A 21,240-nucleotide genomic window follows, 5' to 3' on the forward strand; every position below is an offset into this window, starting at 1 on the left:
TATCTAATACTTACAGGGTTGTGTCTGAATTTCTTTATATGTCCCCCTGCCATGGCCATTCTGAGTATCAGGCACTAATTCCCAAAGGTAGCCATGGGCTTGACCCCATTCCCCTGCTGGGCTACATTGCTGAGCAGGAGCTGCTCCTAGGCTACATTCAGTGCTAGATTTAGTACATGTACATGTAACTTGCCTTCAAAAGCATCCTTGAAACATGCTCTGTGATGAATCTCTTCATAGCTGCAAGATAGAAGTCTGAAATATGTCCCTTGTTTAGAGCACTGAAGGATGCACTTGTGGATCTATGCCATGGTAATGTGTGCAGCTTCTTTCTCTCTGCACTGTAATGCCGCTACCACATGAATAATGTTAGCCTTGCAGTCCTTTTTCGAAGATCCCTTAAATTGTCTCTTTTTAAGCAGATGGGATTTCTAGGCTTGAACTAGTCAGAGTTCAGAGGTTAGACTTCTATGGTCCCTGTGATCCACATTTGATTCAAGTTATGGGCAACAGTATAAGTCTCTTCTCAATTTAAAAATCTATTTAGTAATAAAAAAATGTGGGGGTTTTGCACTTAAAGATCAATACTAATTATGCTCTTTCAAAGACTATATCATAAACACAAAACATAAGCTTTCCAAGACTTTTGCAGTTTTAAATCTACAGCAAAGTGACTTTTTTAAAATGAGAGTCCATATGTAGCCATGTTGTGTCATGGTGAAGACATACTCCACCTCCTTCATCACATCATGTGAAGCACTGTTCGTCAGGGACTGGACTTCTGCCCTAGCCTCTCCTGATAAGACTTTGGGTTCGGAACATTTCTAAGGCTATTACTTAACGGCATAAACAGAATAAATAATTTCTTGCCCCAGATGGAAATTTGAGACATAGTAAACTAGAGATTTTTGTCAGAACTATGGAAGACTCATTGTAATTAGGGCTGTTGTGGCTAAACCAGGTTAGCCAGTCACTCAGTGTCCTGAGAATGTGATTCTTTAAGAAGTCTGTGCTCCTTCTGAATGCTCTCAAGCTATGCTTGCAAACTTTCTCCTGGGTGAGAGAGACTAGATTTACCTGCCTGTGGTAAAATTGCAGGCAGTCATTCATTTCACTTGGCCTTCCCTGTGTTTTAGATTCTCTCACCAAATGGAAGATGGGCCATCTTTCAACACAGGAGCTAACTCGGTTCCCATTACAGTTACCTGAATATTTCCCTTCATATTTAATGGAAGTCGAATGAGGCACTTAAGGCAAAAGGAGACTGTGGCATAGTTATCAATTACATTTTGTTGAGGGGAAAGCATTTTCTATGGAACTTATTCCCTACATTGGCTTCAGTGCATAGAGAAGCTGCTCAGTAATCAAGCTCCGACCCTAAGGAAAGTAATTTAAGTTGCTTTGGAAAGAGATGAGAGCTTCAGTCCAAGGGCTGTAATGGGCATGGGGCTCTCCTGAAGCATGAGAAAGAGATGTGCTTTGAGAAACAAAAAAGTGGTTTGACTTTGCTACTTAATTTTTTTGAGTGAAAGAATAACTATACTTTTAAATTAATCAGACAAGAATACAGCATCCTATATTTATACCAATTTATGTTTCTTCTAACCCTCTAACAAGCTTTGAATTCATGTTTTCCATCTACTCAAAGCAAAGAGGTGATGTATGTAAGTTTCAGCAACTCCCTGAAGATCATTTTATACATATGTTGAAAAGATAGCTCTCTTCAAAAGTTTGCATTAGCTGCCAGAAATATCTTTGCTTTCACTGAGTAAAGTTAAGATCCTTTCACTTTATCTGGCTGGCAATTTAAAAACAGAATTATTTATGACTGCTTCCCTATTTTCCCCAGTGGAACTCAAAACCTTGAAGCATGAGAACAATAACATTAGGGGGACTAGTAAGGTTTCTCTGCAACATAAACCTGAGGGGCAGAAAAATTTGATATTTATACTAAGTACCTCAGCTATAGTTTGTTACCTCTACAAAATAATTTAAATATCTACCTGTTTCATTTAATAGTTACATTGGGTTTCAATTTTTCTATCACTGTCTGCTCTAGTATTTCTGGACGATCTATCAATTTGCTTTATAATTATTTCTGCATATATGTATCACTTATGTGTTTTATTTTACATTTACTTTACTTTATGTTTTTAGAGCCTGGAATTTCTCTTGAAGGAATTAAGAATCTTACCTTTATTGGAAAACATGGGTTTTGTTTTTCACACGTCATCTGGCACTCCATTCCATTTAAGAAGGTGATTCTACTTGTGCTCTGGGGTGTGAATGCAATGTCATGGTCTATGTACTGTCCCCATACCATAATAATATCAGAATACAGGTTGTCTTCAGTAACAGCCTCATTAGACACGTGAATAATTTTTCTTGTCACTTCACGAACCTGGGAAGAGAACTAATTTACCTTGAGTGCCAAGTAGTATTTACTTCTCACAAAATGATAAAACACTAAAAAGTAAGGGGAACAGTGATAAAAGCTGCCCCCCCCCCCTTAGAATACTTTATGTTGTAGAGCACTTTTAATGGTTTGACTAAAAAACAAAACCAAAAAAGCCCCAATGACAAAAAAAACCCAACCTCTGACAGACTTATTTCTGTTCAGGAGCTGAGATACTGTTGCCACAAGCAGATTAAAAGATGTTTTTAGCTGAGTTTTTCTATATATTTGCCAAATGAGCAGTGTACCTTTGATCTGTTCCTTTCCAGAGAACTTTGAAAACAACACGTTTCTTTTAAACTGTCTAAAAGTTTTCTTTCTATTTATTCTGTTTTCTGCTCCTTTAACAAATGGATTCTGTTTGCTGGGCAACCTCAAATCACTGTGAATACACAGAGGCTCTGGGCTACTCCATACATATATGGAGCAGCTTATGCAGCCCAGGAGACAAGCTAGGTTGCAAATACATGGTAGCTGAAAGCTCTGCTTCATTTTCCCAGGCAAGGAGAAGCCAAAACATATTTCTGAGGCACTTCAGTGAAAGCTGCATAGAGATCCAGATGTTCTGAGGGGGAACACATCAAGACATCTATGCTACATGTCCAGCTTATGCTAGTAACCAAGCAAAACCATCAGAGCAAAATCAGCAGTCAGTTTGTGATGATTAGGGTATCGTTATTATTCACAGATTCCTCCCTCATGCCACAAAATATTCCCTTGCATACAGCAGCTGCCTTAGAAGTCAAGCAATTGAAAGGACAGCACATAAAGTAGAGTCACAGAGTCTGTAATAAATATAAGGGCTACATAATGAATGTATAAGGCAGGTGCAGTTAAATAGAATTGGTAAGGACAAGAGCCAACATGGGACTTGTTAGGAACATCAGGCTTTATATTGAAATAGTCAAGAGCAGAGATACATAGAGCTCATAAGGAATACAAGTCTTGATATCAGCATTTTAATAGCTTTGGTGGCCACAAAACACAACCTTTTTTCTTGCAATTAGTAAGATTTTCTTATCACTATTAACTTGCACAGCTACGCTGTGTTCTAATACTGCTTTATAGTAATCCTCACACTTATCTCTCACCTTCACATTATTTGCATGTTGCTTTTTAAAGGATATAGTTGAATAGCTAAAAGTACAAAAAAAGACAATTATGTAAATAAGGAAAAACATCTATGGCACTACTTTTAGCCTATCTTACTTCAAAATAAAGCAAAGAACCTTGCTGATGGTCACATATGATCAGATTTGGTGCAGTCATGTAGTTTTGTTTTAGTGTGTTTTACATCATAAGCATGTACCCTAATGAATCTAGAAAAAGGCAGTTTGTACCATCTACTGGAAATTTACCTGTGTAAATGTCAGGTTTTCATCTTTAAGCACTAAATTGTGCAGCTTAAAGGCAATGTTATTTAATTAATAACATGAGTTGCAGGTGACATTAACACTAAATTCTCTTGCTCATCCTTATCAAACATATGGTGGTTAAAATAACAAGACGTTGAGTCCATTAAAAGTCAGGTTTCAAAGCAATGATGACAAACCAGAAACAGTAAATCCAGCCCAAATCATTGTATGCTGCACTGGGGATTTTTTCACCCAGTCCTCTATGCAAATATTTTTTGTTCAAACTTCCCTCTATAGAAGCTCTGCTATTTTTTAAGTATATGAGCTGCTAAAATCCATAAATATTGCAATGCCTTCTTATCTCAGTAACTTGGGCTAGTTAAAAAATGACGTTATGATTTGACAGTAAAACTCGTTCAGTTAAGGTACACTAACCTGGGAGAAATGGTATACATGCATAGATGCATATGCATGCTAGCATGTCTGTGTGCGTTGTACATATTTAGTTCACACTCAACCCTGTTTTCCCCCTCCTCGTTCCCCAAATAAAGGCACCATTACTGAAACAAAGAATCATAAAATCACTGGAAAGTCTAGGCTGGAAGGAAACTCTGGAGACCACACGCTGCAGCTTTCTATTGAAAGCAGGGATCAGGTTATTCAGAGGCCCATCAAGCCAGGTCTTGGGTATTTCCCATGAGGGATATTCCAGCAGTTGTCTAGGCAACTTATTCCAACATTTAATTGCTCTCACAACAATTTTTTTTTCTCGTATCAAGACAAGTTTCCCCTGGAGCAACTTGTGACCATTGCCTCTTGCCATGTCAGTGTGCATCCTTGTGAAGACCTCCTTCTTCTCTGCAACAGCCTTCCCAGCATGGGAGGGCTGTGATTAGGTCCACCCTGCACCGCCTTTTCTCTAGGCTGAGCAGTCATCACCCTGTGTCTGCTGCTTTCCCTATGTCTGGTGCAAGCCAGGCCAGACCCGCGGCTGGCTCATACCCTGCCCACTCTCCACCACAGTCCTTTTCGGCAGAGCTGCCCCCCAGTGCAGTCGGTGCCCCCCTGCACTGCTCCATGGGCTTACCCCTGCCCAGGTGCAGGGGACCTCTCACTACTTGGCTGACTGCATTTGTGCTGTAGCAAAGCTAGTGGCTCCTTAACTGAGCTCGACAGATTCTTCTACTATTCAATTTACTGGTGCAAAAGAAGGTCTGTGGTGGCAGGTATGGTTCTAGCCCAGTGTGTTTCAAGTGATCTTGTGGTGCACTTTCTAACCAGGGGTAGCTGGACTCCATTATATCGGATGCTGGGATCCCATCCTCGAGGTTGACTGAGTCCGTCCTCATAGGCTGGTGGAAGCCACCTCGCCAAGGCCGTGTTGGATGCTCCCCATCTAGGATGTTCCCTGGGAAAAGAAAAAAACCAAAACCCCCAAAAATAACAGCAGTGAAACCAAAAAAATCTTGCGCCTCTGAATATATTCTGAATATAAAATATTTATATATTTTATCATACATTTATAATATATTTCTATTCTGAATATAAAGTAATCTGAATATAAAATAATATAAAATAATCATCAGCCACCGAGCAATATTCGATTGCAATAAGGTGATCATGTAACGATCTTTGAAAAGCATCAAATGCTGGTCTTCATGTGTGCCAAGGAAAATAAAGAAAAATTAAATTGCTAATGAAATATTACTATCTTACTTATGTTTATAATGTAAGTTGGTAACTTTCTGACATCTTTGAAATACTTGCCCCACTGGTGATTTCCTGATAGTGACCTCATTCCTCATGAAGTCACATATAGGCTTAAGTGCCTTTGCTGGTATTTTTTAAAAGATGTTTGTTTAGAGCAATAGCTAGGAAAATCATGATTTAGGAAAAAATAAAGGAGCCCTAGAATAAAGGTGAAGAAAGCTTAAAAGAAAAATGGAGACTACTCATACAGAAATAATAACCCAAGGAGAAAGGACTGAGGAAAGGGGAAAGGGGAACAGTAGCTGAAGTTGCTGAATTCAATGGCAATGCTCCCTCTGGTTGCATCAATACTAATTACATAGGTGGAGCTTTGGGAAGGCCTATGCACAAGCCCAAGCACTGGTATACATTTAACTATGCTTTTAAGTTGCTAACACTAACTGCAGTGTGGGTTTGGCTCACGTCAATTAGCATTTCTCTGAATGACGCCTGGCTGGGAACACCTTGGGATTAGTGCATGTCAGTTTGCTATCCTGCAGCCAGCCTGCTTAGAAGAGGAAAGGGGACTAAAAAAGTTCAGACAAAAGTCTAAGAGTAAAAGCAAGAGTCAGGTCATATTTGATTTGGGGCCAGGAAATGATTCCTGCTGATTTTTATTTATTAGTATAGTCAGTGAGTCTTGGGCTTGACCCAATTAATTGTCCTTCTATCGTGAACATTTCTAATGCATTTTTCCTAAGAGAATATGTTAGGGTTTTTTTTTTTGGTTGGTTGTTTTTTTTAACATGGCCTGTTCAATATATTTCATAATTGTTAAATATATAGAGACATTAAAAAGAAGAAATAAAATTTTTGCAATGTACCCAGTTGACCAAAATTGTAAATTAAGCCACAAAGAACCAGAAATATCCCCAGACAGTAGAACTACACAGTGTTAAAACATACATTTGTATGTCTATTGGGACACTAAAGAGGGAACAATTATTTTATTAATACTTCATTGATCTCCGGCACACTGAAGTGGCTCAGTTTGCCAAGCTATATGGTACAGTAATACACTTAATTATCCACAATAATTCACACTTGAAGGTTGAAGTATGCTTTAATAAAGCATTCAAATTAGTTACAGTTGATTTGCCTTTATTGAAATTGCATATAATACTGCACATAGTGTAGTGCTATTTCACTCAATTAAAATAATGAAATGTTAATTTAACTGCTTAACCAGTGATTTTTCTCCTGATTGCTTTTATATTTTAGCAGATCACTGGAATGCTACTTTAGTAAAACCCTTCTCACATGCCTTTTTATTATTACATTAAACATGTTAATGTCTTGGAATCTTGCTTGAGTTAAAAAGGTTTTTATCCAGGGCAGCTGAAATAATGAGATTTTGGTACCGTACTGCTTTATAGAGTAGTCAAATTTGATTACTATACATTCTGTTTATGGGAAGTGGGACTTTTAATTCACTTGTGAAATACTGGAATTGCTCAGTTTGGATTTTGGTTTGGCTCCCTTAGAAGGAACCTGGAGTTTTAAGATGCAGTTCACTATGCAGATTTATGCCTTTTGAATGTTATTTTAATGTCCTGCCTAGTTTCAGGTAGAAAGAATGAATGCCATATGGCAATTTAATAATTGGATTTTGTCATGTTTTACATCACTCTGAGCTACCATGGACATAACTTCTGGCAAACATGGAAAACTTCTGAAAAATAAGCCTGCCACTAAACTGAACACTTATCTTGTATTGAAGTGAAGCAGCTATGCTAAAGGAAACATCTCAATTCCTTCTTACAGTCAATGGATTTAGTGGGGACTGCTCGTTCTTTCCCCTAGGTGAGCCATATTCATACCCCTAACTCTGACATTTATTAGAGCTTCAGACTAAGCATCAGGTCCTTACCTGATGAAAAGGTTAATGACCCAGCAATGAATTAGAAATGCTGCAGATAAAATTCCTCCTAGCTGCCCAAATATTAGGCATACAAAATGTAATCTAGTCATCTAAGCACCTGTCCATCAAGGCAGAGAGACAGACAACCCCTGGCTGCCACCCTGTCATCCCAATCTATCTCTCACTATTAGGAACAGCCAAAGCTGCAGCCTTGCAGTAGACATAACTACCTTGGAAAGCTAAGATTAGGTGAGGTTAATTGCACTGTGAGATTCCATTCCTTTAGTACATGCAGTTCCTTCACCTTTGAATCCCTCTATTGCACTAGACACTAAAAACTACACAGATCAATGCTAGTTAGTTGGGATAAAAAATGGGGGGGGGGGGGGAGGAATAGCTATTTTGATGTGCCTTGTCTCCCTTATTCTTCATTTAAAAATAATGTTAGAAATTTATCTTGCTTATTATACACACATATGCCTTCAGGCAGAAAGAAAAGTAAAATCTGTTCATATCTGTTACTAGTAAATGTGGATAATGACACTGCTGGGAATGTCTGATGTCATGTTGATACTCTCCATAGAAGGACATGTTTATGCTATTCTGTTATGCCTTTGTTCTAGGAAGTTCACACTAAAACAAGGTAATCTCAGTGCTGTGGAATAAATCCTTTGTAATCTATCTGATTTGTCCCAAATACATGAACTGATTGAGTAAAACATTCGAAAAGAAATTCCATGCTCACTTTTAAGTAGATTTCTTATAGGTAAACAATTAATTCCACTATGAATTTTGTTTTTAAATTTCACCTATGAAATGCAGCATTTGCTGATCTACAGCACAGCTGCACATTCCTACTGGTTGACCAAAATTACAAATACAGCATAGGTCCTGATATATTTTCTGCCTGAAAGTGGCAGCTGTAAAGCAAGGAAAAATATAGACCAGTACTTCATTTAATGTTTGAAGTCTCTGAAGCTGGCTTACATCGTAGAATATGTTGTTTACAATATAGTATAATGGGCTTTTAAAGCTGATGTATTACAGTAAAGCTTGAGGCATTTAAAGGGGCTCACAAAGTTTTAGACTAAGTTATCTGACTCACTGGTTTCAAAGTCTTTGTTTTTGTTTTTTTGCTGCCTTGCATCTTTTACAGATGTTTAGAGCAAAGAGTCTAAAACACCACCAAATATGAGTGATGGGTTTAAACACTCATTTGGTGCAAGCACAAAACTATACAAAGTAGAACACAGTGACTACAGACTAACCAGACTCAATGGATCATATTTACCCCACCCAGCTTTAGAAACCAGCCTGAAATGCCTATACGCATCCTAGTATTACCAGTCACTGAAGAGAAAAAGATGTTTTACCTTACCCACAGGAGAGTCTGTTTCTCTCTGCCTCTGGAGAGAAAGACTACAGCAGCCATGCCTGCAAATTAAGAGCTTCAGCCATGTTCAGCTGCATGAATCTTGGCCAATGTGTTCAAGCCCTGATGGAGTTGTCAGTGCAAATATTATACTAGCTGTTAGTTCAGATTCCAAGCAACTCTGCAAGTGCCTGGGGGAAATTATGGATATCCACATAGTTAGATTTGTAACATCGATGCATATCAGGTTGTGTCCTTTCAATGAAGAGCCTGTCAGGCATGTTCCTTGCAAATGACTTGTGATGTAGCAAAACAGATTCATCTCATAAAAACAGACTGATTGAATAATAAAACTGAAGAATTTTACTGCTGTTCATTCACCACGCTGCAGAGTGCCTTCACCTGTGCAACACTAATAGCCTACCTTTTACAGCTCAGTAGCCCTTCACTTGTAACATTACAGTCTGCCTTTACACCTACGTATCCAAAGGCTGCTGAGTATAAATATTGTTTACACTTGTACTCAGAAGGGCTTTCATACTCAGTTTTAGACCCGCATTGCATTGGAGGATTCTGAAAATAGTTTCATCTGTTATGTTGGGTTTTGCAGGAAACAATTGCCACATATATTAGGTAACAAGTAGATAACAGTAGTAAATAACAGTCATTCAGATAGCCACTAATATTTGTATAAATAGATATATAAAAATAAATATATCATCCAGAATTTTTAGACGCATGCTTGCTAAATGTCAAGGTTGTGGGAAAATACAAAAATGAGAATCTACTTGATTTTCTTATTGCTCCTCGTGAGGTAATTCTATTTTCCTGCTCAATATCATTTTATCCAATTCAAACAAAAATGAATGCTGGGTTAGAATTCAGTCTGTTTAATTTATATAGAAAAAGGCATCTACTGAATCAGTCCACCCTAAATTTAAAGTTCCTTACATAATCTTGGAAGCCTTCATAGGGAGAGCCTGTCTGCAGAAATTAGTGTACCAAAGTTTAGATGAAGGGGTTCTTCCCCTGGGAGCTTTCAGAGACACCTCAACATTGATGCCAAAGTTAGCTGACTGAGGTCATCTCCCCCAATTTTTCTAGGAAAAAGTAAACATAGCTTCTTGAGTTTAAAGAACAAGACAGAAGGATTTTTCAGGGCACAATTCTTATCATACATACCTGTTATTGCAGGCACCAGTGATGAGTCGATATTTATTAGCTAAGCAATTGTTTGGACATTTTGGTGGCAACATATAAGGCAGACATCCAGAAATATTAGCAATCATAGTGAGCAGATCAGCTGATAAAATATCTGAAAGGAAGAACCCAAACAAGCAATTTGCTCTATTGCTATATAGCTGCCACAGGAGAAAAGGCATTATTGTCAGCTACAACTACAGCATCCCCTCTCTTCTTCCTAGGAAAGAGCACTTAGTGTAACGTGATTCAGCAAGCAGTCTCGGGGTCTTAGAGGAGATAGAGGGTGAAAGGGAAGAGTTAGTTTTATTATCTGATGTATAGAGAATGAGACGTAGTCCAGCCATAGCTGAGAACTGAGGTTGACCTGCTCCTTTTTATCCTTCTTCGACCTGCTCTCTGCTTCCTTCTTTCCCTGCATTGTAGTCACATTGTTTGGCTGGTCCCTGTGCTTACAACAAAGGTGGAAAAATGCCATTCAAGAACAGAAATATATACCAAGTGGGACTGGAAAGATGCAGAAATTTAAAGAGACTACAGCTGACTATATTATTAAGTGTGGAGTGGAAGAGGCTTAGAATTAACAGCTGGAATTTGGAAGCTAGGTAAAATCAGGGAGCTGTATACCAGTAGACAGCATGTTATTAATATCTTTGAATTATGATCCCAGATGGGTGTCCCAGTGAGCATTCTGCTACGAGGGACAAAGTCATGTTGTTGTTTAAGCTCCAGAGAGCTGGCACCCTCTGTCACCCACACATGTATGTAAACACATGTATGGTTGGTTGGTAGAAGTACACGTGAAAGAGGAGCAATATCCTTCCTGAACTCAGAGAACTCTCACCATTCAAACTGACTGTAACCATCACATGCTGAAAGAAAATGCTAGAGGCAGCATCTAACTCTTGCCCTTGTCTCCCAACTGGCTTCTGCAGGTCACCCAGTTCCACCACCTATCTGTTCTGCCCATCCAATTCTGAACTAAGCTACTTTAATCCATTAATCAAGCCAAAAAAAGTAAGCCAGAAAAACAAACACAAAAAGGTTCAACAGCCAAGCTGAAAAACTGCTCTGCTGAGCAGCTAGAACCTGTGCAAGGTAGGGGTGAGAACAGAGAGAGAATGGGCTGTTAGAGTGGCTACATAACCTTGTCGTTATGTGCTAGCTACTCATGCCGAATTTGTGGATACAGCTGTATTTCCATGTTAGTTCAGGTTCAAAGTTATACTGAGTGCCTAGTTCCCCGGTTATCTGTGCTGCCTGGGTATTGACTCACATGTTTTCTTTAAAGTCAATTTAGTTCTTTAATTCACATAAAACTACTCTTTGGCATGGCATATAGACTGTATAGCCTCTATTCATCTTCCATTAAAGTTGTTTCAGTTTCGAAAATTAAAAAGTTTTGTACACTTGTTCTATGGTTTAGAAATGCAATTTCTTTTGAAACTGCACCAGTAGAAAAATAATTTTATCTCTGTGTGTGAGTGTCTGTGTATATATAAATATATGCACGCACACACATATAGAAATAATTTTCAGTTCTACAAATGTCCCATTAGTTTAGTATTCCAGGTGTTTACAAAAAGAAAAAAAAAAGTAAAATAACTGTGGATCTTTGTTTGTCTACAGCACTCTAATGCCTCCATATCTTAAAAAAGAATGTCATGTTAAAAAGAAATACATGTTATTGTATTAAGAGAATACAAATTACAGTTCTCCAGTTCATGCCGCTCTAAGTGACAGAATTAAATTATGGAAAAAAAGTCAATGTCTCTGAGTTTTTGAGCCTTCCAGACACCAGACAGACATCTTGAAATTAATCTCTAATTAACAGCAACAAGAATTTTACTTCACTTAGACAACTAAACTTCACGGAACTTTCTGGACTCTCCTTCTTTTTCCATCTAACATAAGAAAACACTTAAAATAGAAATAAAGTGGAAACAAATGTGTAACAGCATGCATTATAAAATTAGTTTTGGAAATAAGAAAGTATTTTCTTAAGAGAGGGTTATCAATAAGGCCATAAATGTCCCGAGGAAGTGTATTTGAAAATGCCAGTGTCATAGAGTGATAGAAATTGTATTATTTTATCTGTAGACTCTAGGCCCCAGGAGCACTAAACCCAAAGTGTTGGGGAAGGTAGATATTTCACTGTAAAAAAGAAGCTTGCAACACTGCAGATATGCAAGCTGATTTATAGGCAATACAAATATACAGTCATGAGTTCACAGGATGCCAATAGCGTAGTGCTGCTCTCCTCAACTATAGGAACACAGCCGACATTCCAGCAAAGAAAAATGTAAAACAGTGACTATGTGAGGTGCTTTTAAGAGCAAAAGAGAGGGCATTCTGGCCCCAGGGTGTGGACAAGATACGTACTCCTGCTGAAGGTAAAATAAAAGGGAAGCTAACCCAAGTTTAATCTAAAAGACAACATTCAAGAAATCAACAGGGGGTTTTGCCAGTGTCAATATACTATATTTACCAGTTGGATGCAACGAACGTTTGTGCTTCTGGCAAACTTTTTGCTTCAGCACTTGAATTGACATTTCCATTCGTTCAGCTGCTTGGGAAATATCTTGACTCTCTTGTTCAGGAAATTTTGAGAAAGCCAGCAGCAAGGTAGGAGTTGCTATTCCCTTTCCTTGGATATTTCTATAATTGAGATAAAACACAGAAGGTTTTTTAACACATAACCTTTTAGAATTTATTCATAGCTGTATTTGTCTATGTTGGATATGTTCTGAATTTAAGGTATATTTTTATGATTTATATTTATCATTTATTTAAGGTACATTTATATGATTGAAGGTTATGCTGGGAAAGCAGAGAGGAATACTACTTTGTGACCTTGTTCTGCAAGGAAGATTCTGGAAAGAAAGGGAAAGTGCCCTTCCGTGGGATGCACACAACAGGGTTAAGCTTTTGAGAAGCCTTTAGGATGAGATGGAAACTGTTGGGATGGACAGAGCCTACAGCACAAAGTGGCTGAGAAGACCTTGTGTAGAATAGTCACAATACAGGACTCCCACTACAGACTCATCTACGTGAGTAGGCTTTGCTTTCATGTAACATTTAATATCAAAGACCATCTTAATCATTGCAGGTGGATTCACAAATGCCTTAGCACCTAACAGTCAAGCAACTGGCCCACAGTCGTCTAGATGCCATCTGCAGTTGATGATAGAGACACGTCTCCTCTCAGAGACTGTCCAAGCACCTGCCTTGTAATGACTAGTTATATATGGAGTTTCACCAATTAGTTTAGTAGGGCTTCATTAGACAGTTATATGGTTATATATGTTAGTTTACAGCCTGGCCTTACCTCTAACTTTAAGGAGTTCAGGTTTGATGAGATAACTTCTGTAACATAAAGTTAAACACTTAAACATATGAAAAATCCTTTTTACTGTGAGGGTAATCAGACACTGCAACAGGCTGCCCAGAAAGGTTGTGAAGTCTTCATCTTTGGAGATACTCAAAGCCCAAATGGACAGTGTGCTGAGCAACCTGGCATAGCGCTGGCCTAGATGGTCTCCCGATGTCTCTCAACTGCTCTGTGATTCACTGCAAGATTTATTTTTTACTCAGCATGGGCTGTCTTTCCACTGTCTCAAGAAGCCTTGAGAAAAGTGCATCAGGGAGAACTTCTTTTTTAGCTGGAAGTCCCAAGTCCTAAACTAACTCCTACAGCTCAGAAAAAACCACTCCAGTGTATTCCATTTCCAGACATGGTCATAGGTTGCAGACATCCCCGAGGGCTTCTCTGCAGCACAGATTTATTTGGACATGCAATTTTCATGAAAACATTGTGTTGTCATATACACTTAGGTTTGTTTAAAGCATGAGACAAGTTTAAAATGGAAACTGCAGTTTTGATTTCGGCAAAACAGTTAAATTTCTGTTTGCAAAATTAGAAACATGCTTACATAAAAAGCATTAAGTAAGAAAATACAACTCCCAGGGTTTTTCTAGGTGCTAAATTTGTCCTTAATTGATCCAGAAGAGCCTTAGCCTGCACATTTATTCTTTATACAGAAACTATTCCTTTCCTTTTAAGAGCAGAGCTTGAGAACTCTTGCAACTAAGAAAAAGAGCTATCTAGCTCCTCAGTACCATGTTTTTCAGGTTTTCTGTAGACAATTAGGAATTTGACTGAGAATCTGGAGAATTAAAAGTCCTGAACTGTGTCCCAGTTAAAAAGAAAAGGAAGATGATATAGCTAAATACCAAGAACTCAGGTTTAATATTTAATATCCACATGAGGATATTAAGTCATGCATCATTTAAAAAAAATTATATGAACAGGGAAACATGTTTGTACAAATGAGTTAAATAAGAACATTTGTACAAATTAGCTAGGAGCTAAGAATCAAAAATACCACACACACACCCCCTGCAAAAAAACCCTCAAACTACCACCACCCTTAACAGCGAGGTATGTTCCATTTTGAGATATTTTCTCCCCTATCTTTTGTCTAATCTCACAGATATTGTAAGATTATCACAGCAGTTATTAGTTTGCCACATTTCCTGTGTATCATGTCATGTCCCATCCCGTCCCCCCCACTTATGCATGCTAGTCCCTTCTAGATCTCACCCACACCCCTGAAGCTGAGCTCTAATTCTGGAAGATGATGCTGGTTTTCTGACCGTGTAAGTTACAAACTGCCTTGATATTTTGTAATGCAGAAATGGCCCCATAAAGCTAATAGAATGACCTGTGATAGTATCATTATTAGGAAGATGAGATCAGATATAAAGTGTCTTCGTACTTGTTTAACAATATAAGTCCTAGTGTGGACTATGGTGTTTGGACAGAAGGTTCATTACATTTGCCAGACTCTCAGTTACTGAGTCTCATTACAGATCATAATTAAAAAAATATATATATTAACTCCCTCCCCCAAATTAAAATAAATTCTCCAGAGTATGAGCCACGCTTTCTCTTTCAGCCTCAGACATTTTGAGGCTCTGAGATTTCTTTCTGCCTTAAATTAATATATTGATAACATATCTTGTTTAGAGATTTCTAACCAGAATTAATGCCTTAGATATTTGTCACCATTGAGGAGGTCTCTCAAAACAGTGACATAGTGCAGAATATAAAGTGATAAAGTTGTAAAATTATAAAGAATATAATTTCTTCTTTCTTGTAATGTGTAAGTACATGGCCTGTCTGCTTTAAGTCCAGAGTGGCACTGACTAACAGATCATGCTCAGTGTGTTTCTGCAACTACAACTTCTTACCTGAACACTGAAAATTATTTTCCACTTCCCTATGCATAAAGATGATTCCATAGATGGTCCTTTCTGTAGATTTGGCATAGATAGGGGCCAATAGAATCGTCCTAAATTGTGACGTTTACAATTTAGATTCTTTAAAAACATGAAATGAACTAGTTCAAATGTAGTATACACTAAATAAAAGTAATTTCACCGGAATGAAGATGATGAGAAATATCTTTAATCTGCTGTTAAGGCTTGAATTTTTTTTTTAGGGTTGTCATCTATTTAATCTGTTAAGAACACTGTGCCTTCAGCTATGTTAAAATACACTAAGTAATTTCGATCATTTCTTTCTTTAATTAGGCTGAGAAAACCTCTTGTGTTTGTATTAGAATTGTGCTTACCTTCAATCTGTTAGGGTAAGTCCAAACAGGAGTCGAAAAATATGTCTTATCTAAAACTCACTCAAACCAAATACCTAGTGCCAAGGAGGAAGCCCCACCTGACCTACCACCATAATTCACATCTATCTTCTACATAACTAGTTCAGCAGTCTTTTTGAGTTAGTTGTCAAGTTCTAACAGAAGAAATATGATAATTTGCAGCTGTGTGCAACACGGGCCTAGGAGACTATCACTTTGCACAGCTTGCCCATTCTGGAGTTATCTTTAGTTTCTTCTACACCTTAAAACCCAGAAAAAACAGAGAGTCAGCAGAATATAAAAAAGAATGTACAGTCAGAATCAGAAGCCCTCCCAGCAGTGCTGAGATTCACTAGTTAAAGCTAGTACAAGTTTCATAATTTGTACCGGTCATTATTATAATGAGATTTACTGGAATTAGTTTCCTCTTGCAAGCCAACTACTACTTTCAAAATGTATGTTATAATGCACCTGGTGCTAAATTAGCAATGAATTTGCACATACCACTGTGTAAGTGTTATGATCTCACAGGTGACATATAGCTCTGAAAACCCTATTCAAACTGCCTTGATTCCCAGTGGCATTGCTGCTGTAATACAACCAGTACATTTTAATGATGATGTCATTGTGTTCATCTATGCTATGTTAATACTATTATGAATATTTATATTTTAATGACAAACACGAACACCTGCTCTTAAAGACTTAACAAACTCCTGAGCTAATTGGAATAGCAGGCAGGTACTAGCAAACAGTCATGAGAAGCACTTGGCAAGGGGAGACAGTCATGAACAGCACAGAAAACTATGAGCACCATACTGGGACCCATGTGACCTTCAAACCTGGGAAGTAATTTCTGAGAAGTGGCATTTCCCTAAAAAATCCTGACATTTTTAAAAACTAGAATAATAAAACAATTTCAGCCAATATGCTTAGTCCATTGCCAGTCAAGTGCTCCAGCAGTTAAAACACAAATGACAATTCAAGATTTTAAGTGGTGGTATTAAACAGCTAAGGTGAAGAAATGTACTTGTCCATTTTAATCACAATTCAAGGTCAAACTGAGGTCTCAGGAGAAAACCAGTTATTCTGACTCAGTTTGCAGTTCAGACACATGAATTCAGCAAACATCAGGTTGGACTATTGTACATGGAACAACTAGGAGTTTTTCCATTCTAACCTGAAAAAGGAGCTGCCTTTTCATCTCAGGGCTGGCTTTTCAGTCTCAAAGACAGCACTGAGCTCATCTATATTGCACTGTAGTTTCCTTCAATTGCTTGTAAGCCAAAGTAAAATGAGTTTTCACAGTACGGTGACCTCTGTAACTTCCAGAAGCTCAAATATTTAGTCACATGTATTCCTTTCTTGTTTTTAGTCTTTGTGCTGACCAAAGCTTTAATTCAAATATTCAGTATTCTTAAAGTTACAAAAGAAAGAAGCCTTAGTAGCTTTAAACTGATGTGAAAATGCAGAATTATTTAATTAAGGATTCACACATATTCACTCCTCAATATAGTGATCAGATTAGATAATAGTTCAGTCCTCTGTACTTTGCAAATGGCCAAGGACTAATATCTAAAAGGCAGGTGTAGAGTGCTTTTACAAGCCTATATTAAACCAGGAAGAAGTCTCTTAATGATATTTGTAATTCTCACTGCCCCACTTAATTGGGCAACAATGAATTGAATTATGTAAAAGCACACAATAGAAGTACAATTGAAAGACCAAGTATTTTATACCATTTAACATAAGAGCAAATGATACTCTTATGAGACTCAGACTCCTAATGCAGGTGTTGGACGCTTGTGGCTCTGATTCCGCAAAACAGGAAAGCACATGCCTCAGTGGTGACACTAACGCACATCTTCCGATGCTCTGCTGAAAGCCTTTGGCTTAACCCCAAGCTTAACCAAAAGACGTGACCAGTTCTCAGAGAGCTGTTATTAGCAATGTTCTGCCTAAGAAAGATCCAATGGTTAACAACAATGTCTATCAGACCACAGAAATGTGCAGTTCACTTCAACAGTCCCATTTAAGGCAATAGGGTTTTTCCACCTCACTTTGCACTGGAAAAAGCATAATTAAAGCTCAAAAATATGTAATGTCCATAAAATTACAATTTTTTGAGCCACATATTAATGGAATGTGGTATGTTACTTAGATCAGAAAAACATTCCTGTTTATTTTCATATTTCATATTTTTCTCCCATTTTAAGACAGCAACTCATGCAGTGATAATGCATAAGGTTATATTGGTACAGATGATCATAAACAATCTATAATTATGTTTTCTCAAAGAAGCAGACTGATCTCAAGCTTGTCTCTTATGAAAGCTTTTTGCTGAGTAGATCCTTCTTTTTTTTTTTTTTTTTTTACCTTTTCAGTGTATAATGTCCAGCATAATCCACCAGATTAGAGCCCCTCTGGATAGCCTCAGTAATGCAGTTATCTTCAGTTTCTTCTCAACAGGGAAAAAAATAAAAAGAAAGAAAGATTAATATGTTATTCAATAACATATTTATTCAAATATTTACATTTACACAATATACGGGTTTGTAATATTAAGCTATATGTAATTTTTCCCCATTAAAATGATATCCATATTTTAGTGTTCCTGGAACTAATGTTGTGGCTTCTGAGCTTTCTGAAAGAGATAAGGTGGGGTAGTAAATGAATTCTTCCCTAATTTATAAGGCTTGAAGAGTTAGACTTTCCTTCTGTTTCTTCCAGTATAAATCCAGCTGTGCACACCTTATGTAGTACCAAACCTAACAGGTCCAGCTGAAACATGTTGTATTCTGTGTATGCGATTATGCTCCTTAGGCTTCATATGTATTTTGCATTAAACTGTCCTTGGATTGATAGGACAAATCCGAGCCTCCCTCACAGGTAGTATGAGCTGGCCTGAGCCACATGAAGAACTCAAGTCCATATTCAGGCATAATTGCCAAACTTTAAGACCTTCTGACCAATGCATGAAAGCCCTATTTTCATTTCTCCACCTATATTTGATGGAAAGACATATGTGAAGCTAATAATACTTCAGCTTTCCTATTTTGCGTAGTGCTGTCATGGAACATAGATTATTCCTCTTTTGTGTAGATCTAGCTTTATAGTAAATGAATCAGTTATATTTAAAATCCAGTGGTTTAATTCCCATCTATATTTTATGAGATCACCCATTTTTCTTAGAAAATGAATAATGAATAATAATAGTTTGCTAACAATCATTTATGTACAATTGCTCATCATTTATGTACACTGTAATTTTAAGTGACATATTTTAACTGTAGTCCATGTTGTGCTATTTCTGTGATGTACTTTTTGAATAGGGTGTTCAGATAAAGGGAAAATAATGTGTGATGAGGAGTAATCTTTCCTAGGCAAAATTCTACTTCACTTGACTAAAGATCTTCTCAGCCTCTAAGTATAGCAGTAGTTATTTCTTTTTTCACCTATATATGATAAAATATTCGATGATTCATTTAATGTCATCATTCAGATTTCTGTTACATCTGAAAATGGTTTTGAGTCTATTTTAAAAAGCAAGGCTGATCTTTATAGGCCATACAAGAGCTAACTTTTTTAGAATTTAATATTGCATGATTTTTAATTACTCCTAGGGAGTTTACCTCTGAGAAATATATTTATGCTCAAAGTATTGCTCATCATGTGGTATTGATTCAGACTCTGATCTAGAAGAGAAGATCCACCTGCTATACCTGAATTCCATTGTTTCTCTTCCTTTTCTGCTGAGAAATATGATTTTGGTACCAATGCAGTGTTTTAAAAAATGTGGTTCTTGCAGTAATAAACATTATTTTATATTGTTCCCATCAGTCCAAAGGATGCTGACTATAAAAAAGAATCATATGCAGTCCATCTAATCCATTAATTTACAGTCTACATATAATTAATTTTATATTAACTAAAATGCAATATAACCTCATTATAGACCATGTCATTCCAAGCAATTAGTATGGAAGCTCCAAGTAGAGGATCCACTATGGAAAATAAATCTGATCCCCTGTTTCACAGTGAAGATCCAAAAAAGATTGCCCACCTGAAGTAATGGCTTGGGGCTTGGTTCAGGGTTTTTTTGTTTACTTTATTTTGTATATAATTTTGTTTCATTTGTGATTCTATGCTAACTTCAAGTGAAAACTTTCCTAAGGACTTTCCCTTCTGAATCAGATCTACAGCTGTATAATTAATTAGGAGAATGTAAAGATTAGAATCTTATTTCTTCATCATCTCTGCCCTACTTTAATATAAAATCAGTCTCTGCAGAAGTTTCTTAAAATTCAATCTAGTATCTGCTGTATTTCTAGTCTACTAGATCTAACTGATTTAGCTTGAACAGATGCAAATAAAATAGCTCTGATGTTTCAAATGGCAAGATAATATTGTTTGAACATAGGCAGTAGTGCAATCTGAGATGCTCTAAAATCTCCCCGGTATCCTGAGGGTCCCAGCAGAGAACGGACCCAGAGGAGACGTTCACCCTTGTGGGCCAGCAGCAGGGTGCCAGCTGCAATATCCTATGGCAACTGACTCTAGCCCAGGATGACTAAATGTAGTGATTGGCAGTCTGGGAACGAAATCCAGCAATCATGCTCGTAAGCATGTCATCTGACTTATGAATGTCACTAAGAAAGTAAAATCACTCCTAGACAAAGAATACATAATTGAGTTACATATAAAGTTTTTTAAAATACATATAAAGTTTTCCTTTGTGAATTCATGAAGCTGCATTTTAAAAGAAAACACCCATGGAATAATTCTCACTGAAGTCAGATACTGTATTTTGCATGTAAGAACAGATTAAGCTAAACTGCCTTTGCTAAACTGTCTGCAGTGCCAGTGTATTTTCAGCTTAACAGTAATTGCCAACAAAAAGAAAATAACATGTATTTTTTCTGTTACTTACCGAAGAGGATATCTTTGCCTATCTGAAGGAAAGAAAAGAAAACAGCTGTGAAGGCTATAGCTGCTGAAATTCCCAAAATAATGAACACTTTCATCTACAAGAAAGAAGAGATAATTGTTGACAAAATACATACCTTCATCTTCTAATTATAAGCCATACTATAATTTCCTACATATAGAAATTTTACTTTTAAATTAGATTTGTAGCCACGTTTGACTGTTTTTGAAGTTCTGAATATTAATTTTTAGAAATAACTGTAGTTCACTTTCTCTTTTTTCCTTCCTTCCTTATTATTTTTTTTCCATTTTGAGAAACTTCTAGCACTAGCAGATACATCACTTTATTTTATAACATAATATGTTCTGACAATATTAACAACACAGCCTACATATAAGAAATTCAGCAATATTTTACCATTCATTTTGAACTTCTCTGTGTACCGACATGATTTGACTGTAAATTTGTCATTGCACATAAGATAGTGAAACTGGCCAAACTAATAATAACATTGATCAGACCCCTCTGTACTTCTATCCAAGTATAACTGTGGTATCAAAGCAGCACAATGAATATACTTAGATGGCAAATGGGAGCTACATTCTCCATTTCAGTGCACTGGTTTTCTGGTAGTTATTACAGCAGTACAAATATATAAACTATCCAA

At 37.1% G+C, this 21,240-nt stretch overlaps 1 protein-coding gene across 1 annotated transcript in view; it reads right to left on the reverse strand.

Annotated features, from left to right (window-relative positions):
- TPO (thyroid peroxidase) overlaps positions 1-20,670 on the reverse strand; it is a 42,349-nt gene extending 21,679 nt beyond the window's left edge. Inside the window, exons 1-7 of the mRNA XM_075049872.1 lie at positions 20,577-20,670; positions 18,707-18,754; positions 18,023-18,104; positions 12,481-12,650; positions 9,975-10,107; positions 5,089-5,218; positions 2,195-2,401 (exon numbers count right to left, since the gene is read on the reverse strand). Coding sequence (XP_074905973.1) covers positions 2,195-2,401; positions 5,089-5,218; positions 9,975-10,107; positions 12,481-12,650; positions 18,023-18,104; positions 18,707-18,754; positions 20,577-20,670 — 864 coding nt within the window. The remainder of the gene's footprint in view (positions 1-2,194; positions 2,402-5,088; positions 5,219-9,974; positions 10,108-12,480; positions 12,651-18,022; positions 18,105-18,706; positions 18,755-20,576) is intronic.
- Between the last annotated feature and the right edge of the window lie 570 nt (positions 20,671-21,240).

Source organism: Buteo buteo, chromosome 17, assembly GCF_964188355.1.
Source record: "Buteo buteo chromosome 17, bButBut1.hap1.1, whole genome shotgun sequence".
In the NCBI taxonomy this organism is placed as follows: Eukaryota; Metazoa; Chordata; class Aves; order Accipitriformes; family Accipitridae; genus Buteo; species Buteo buteo.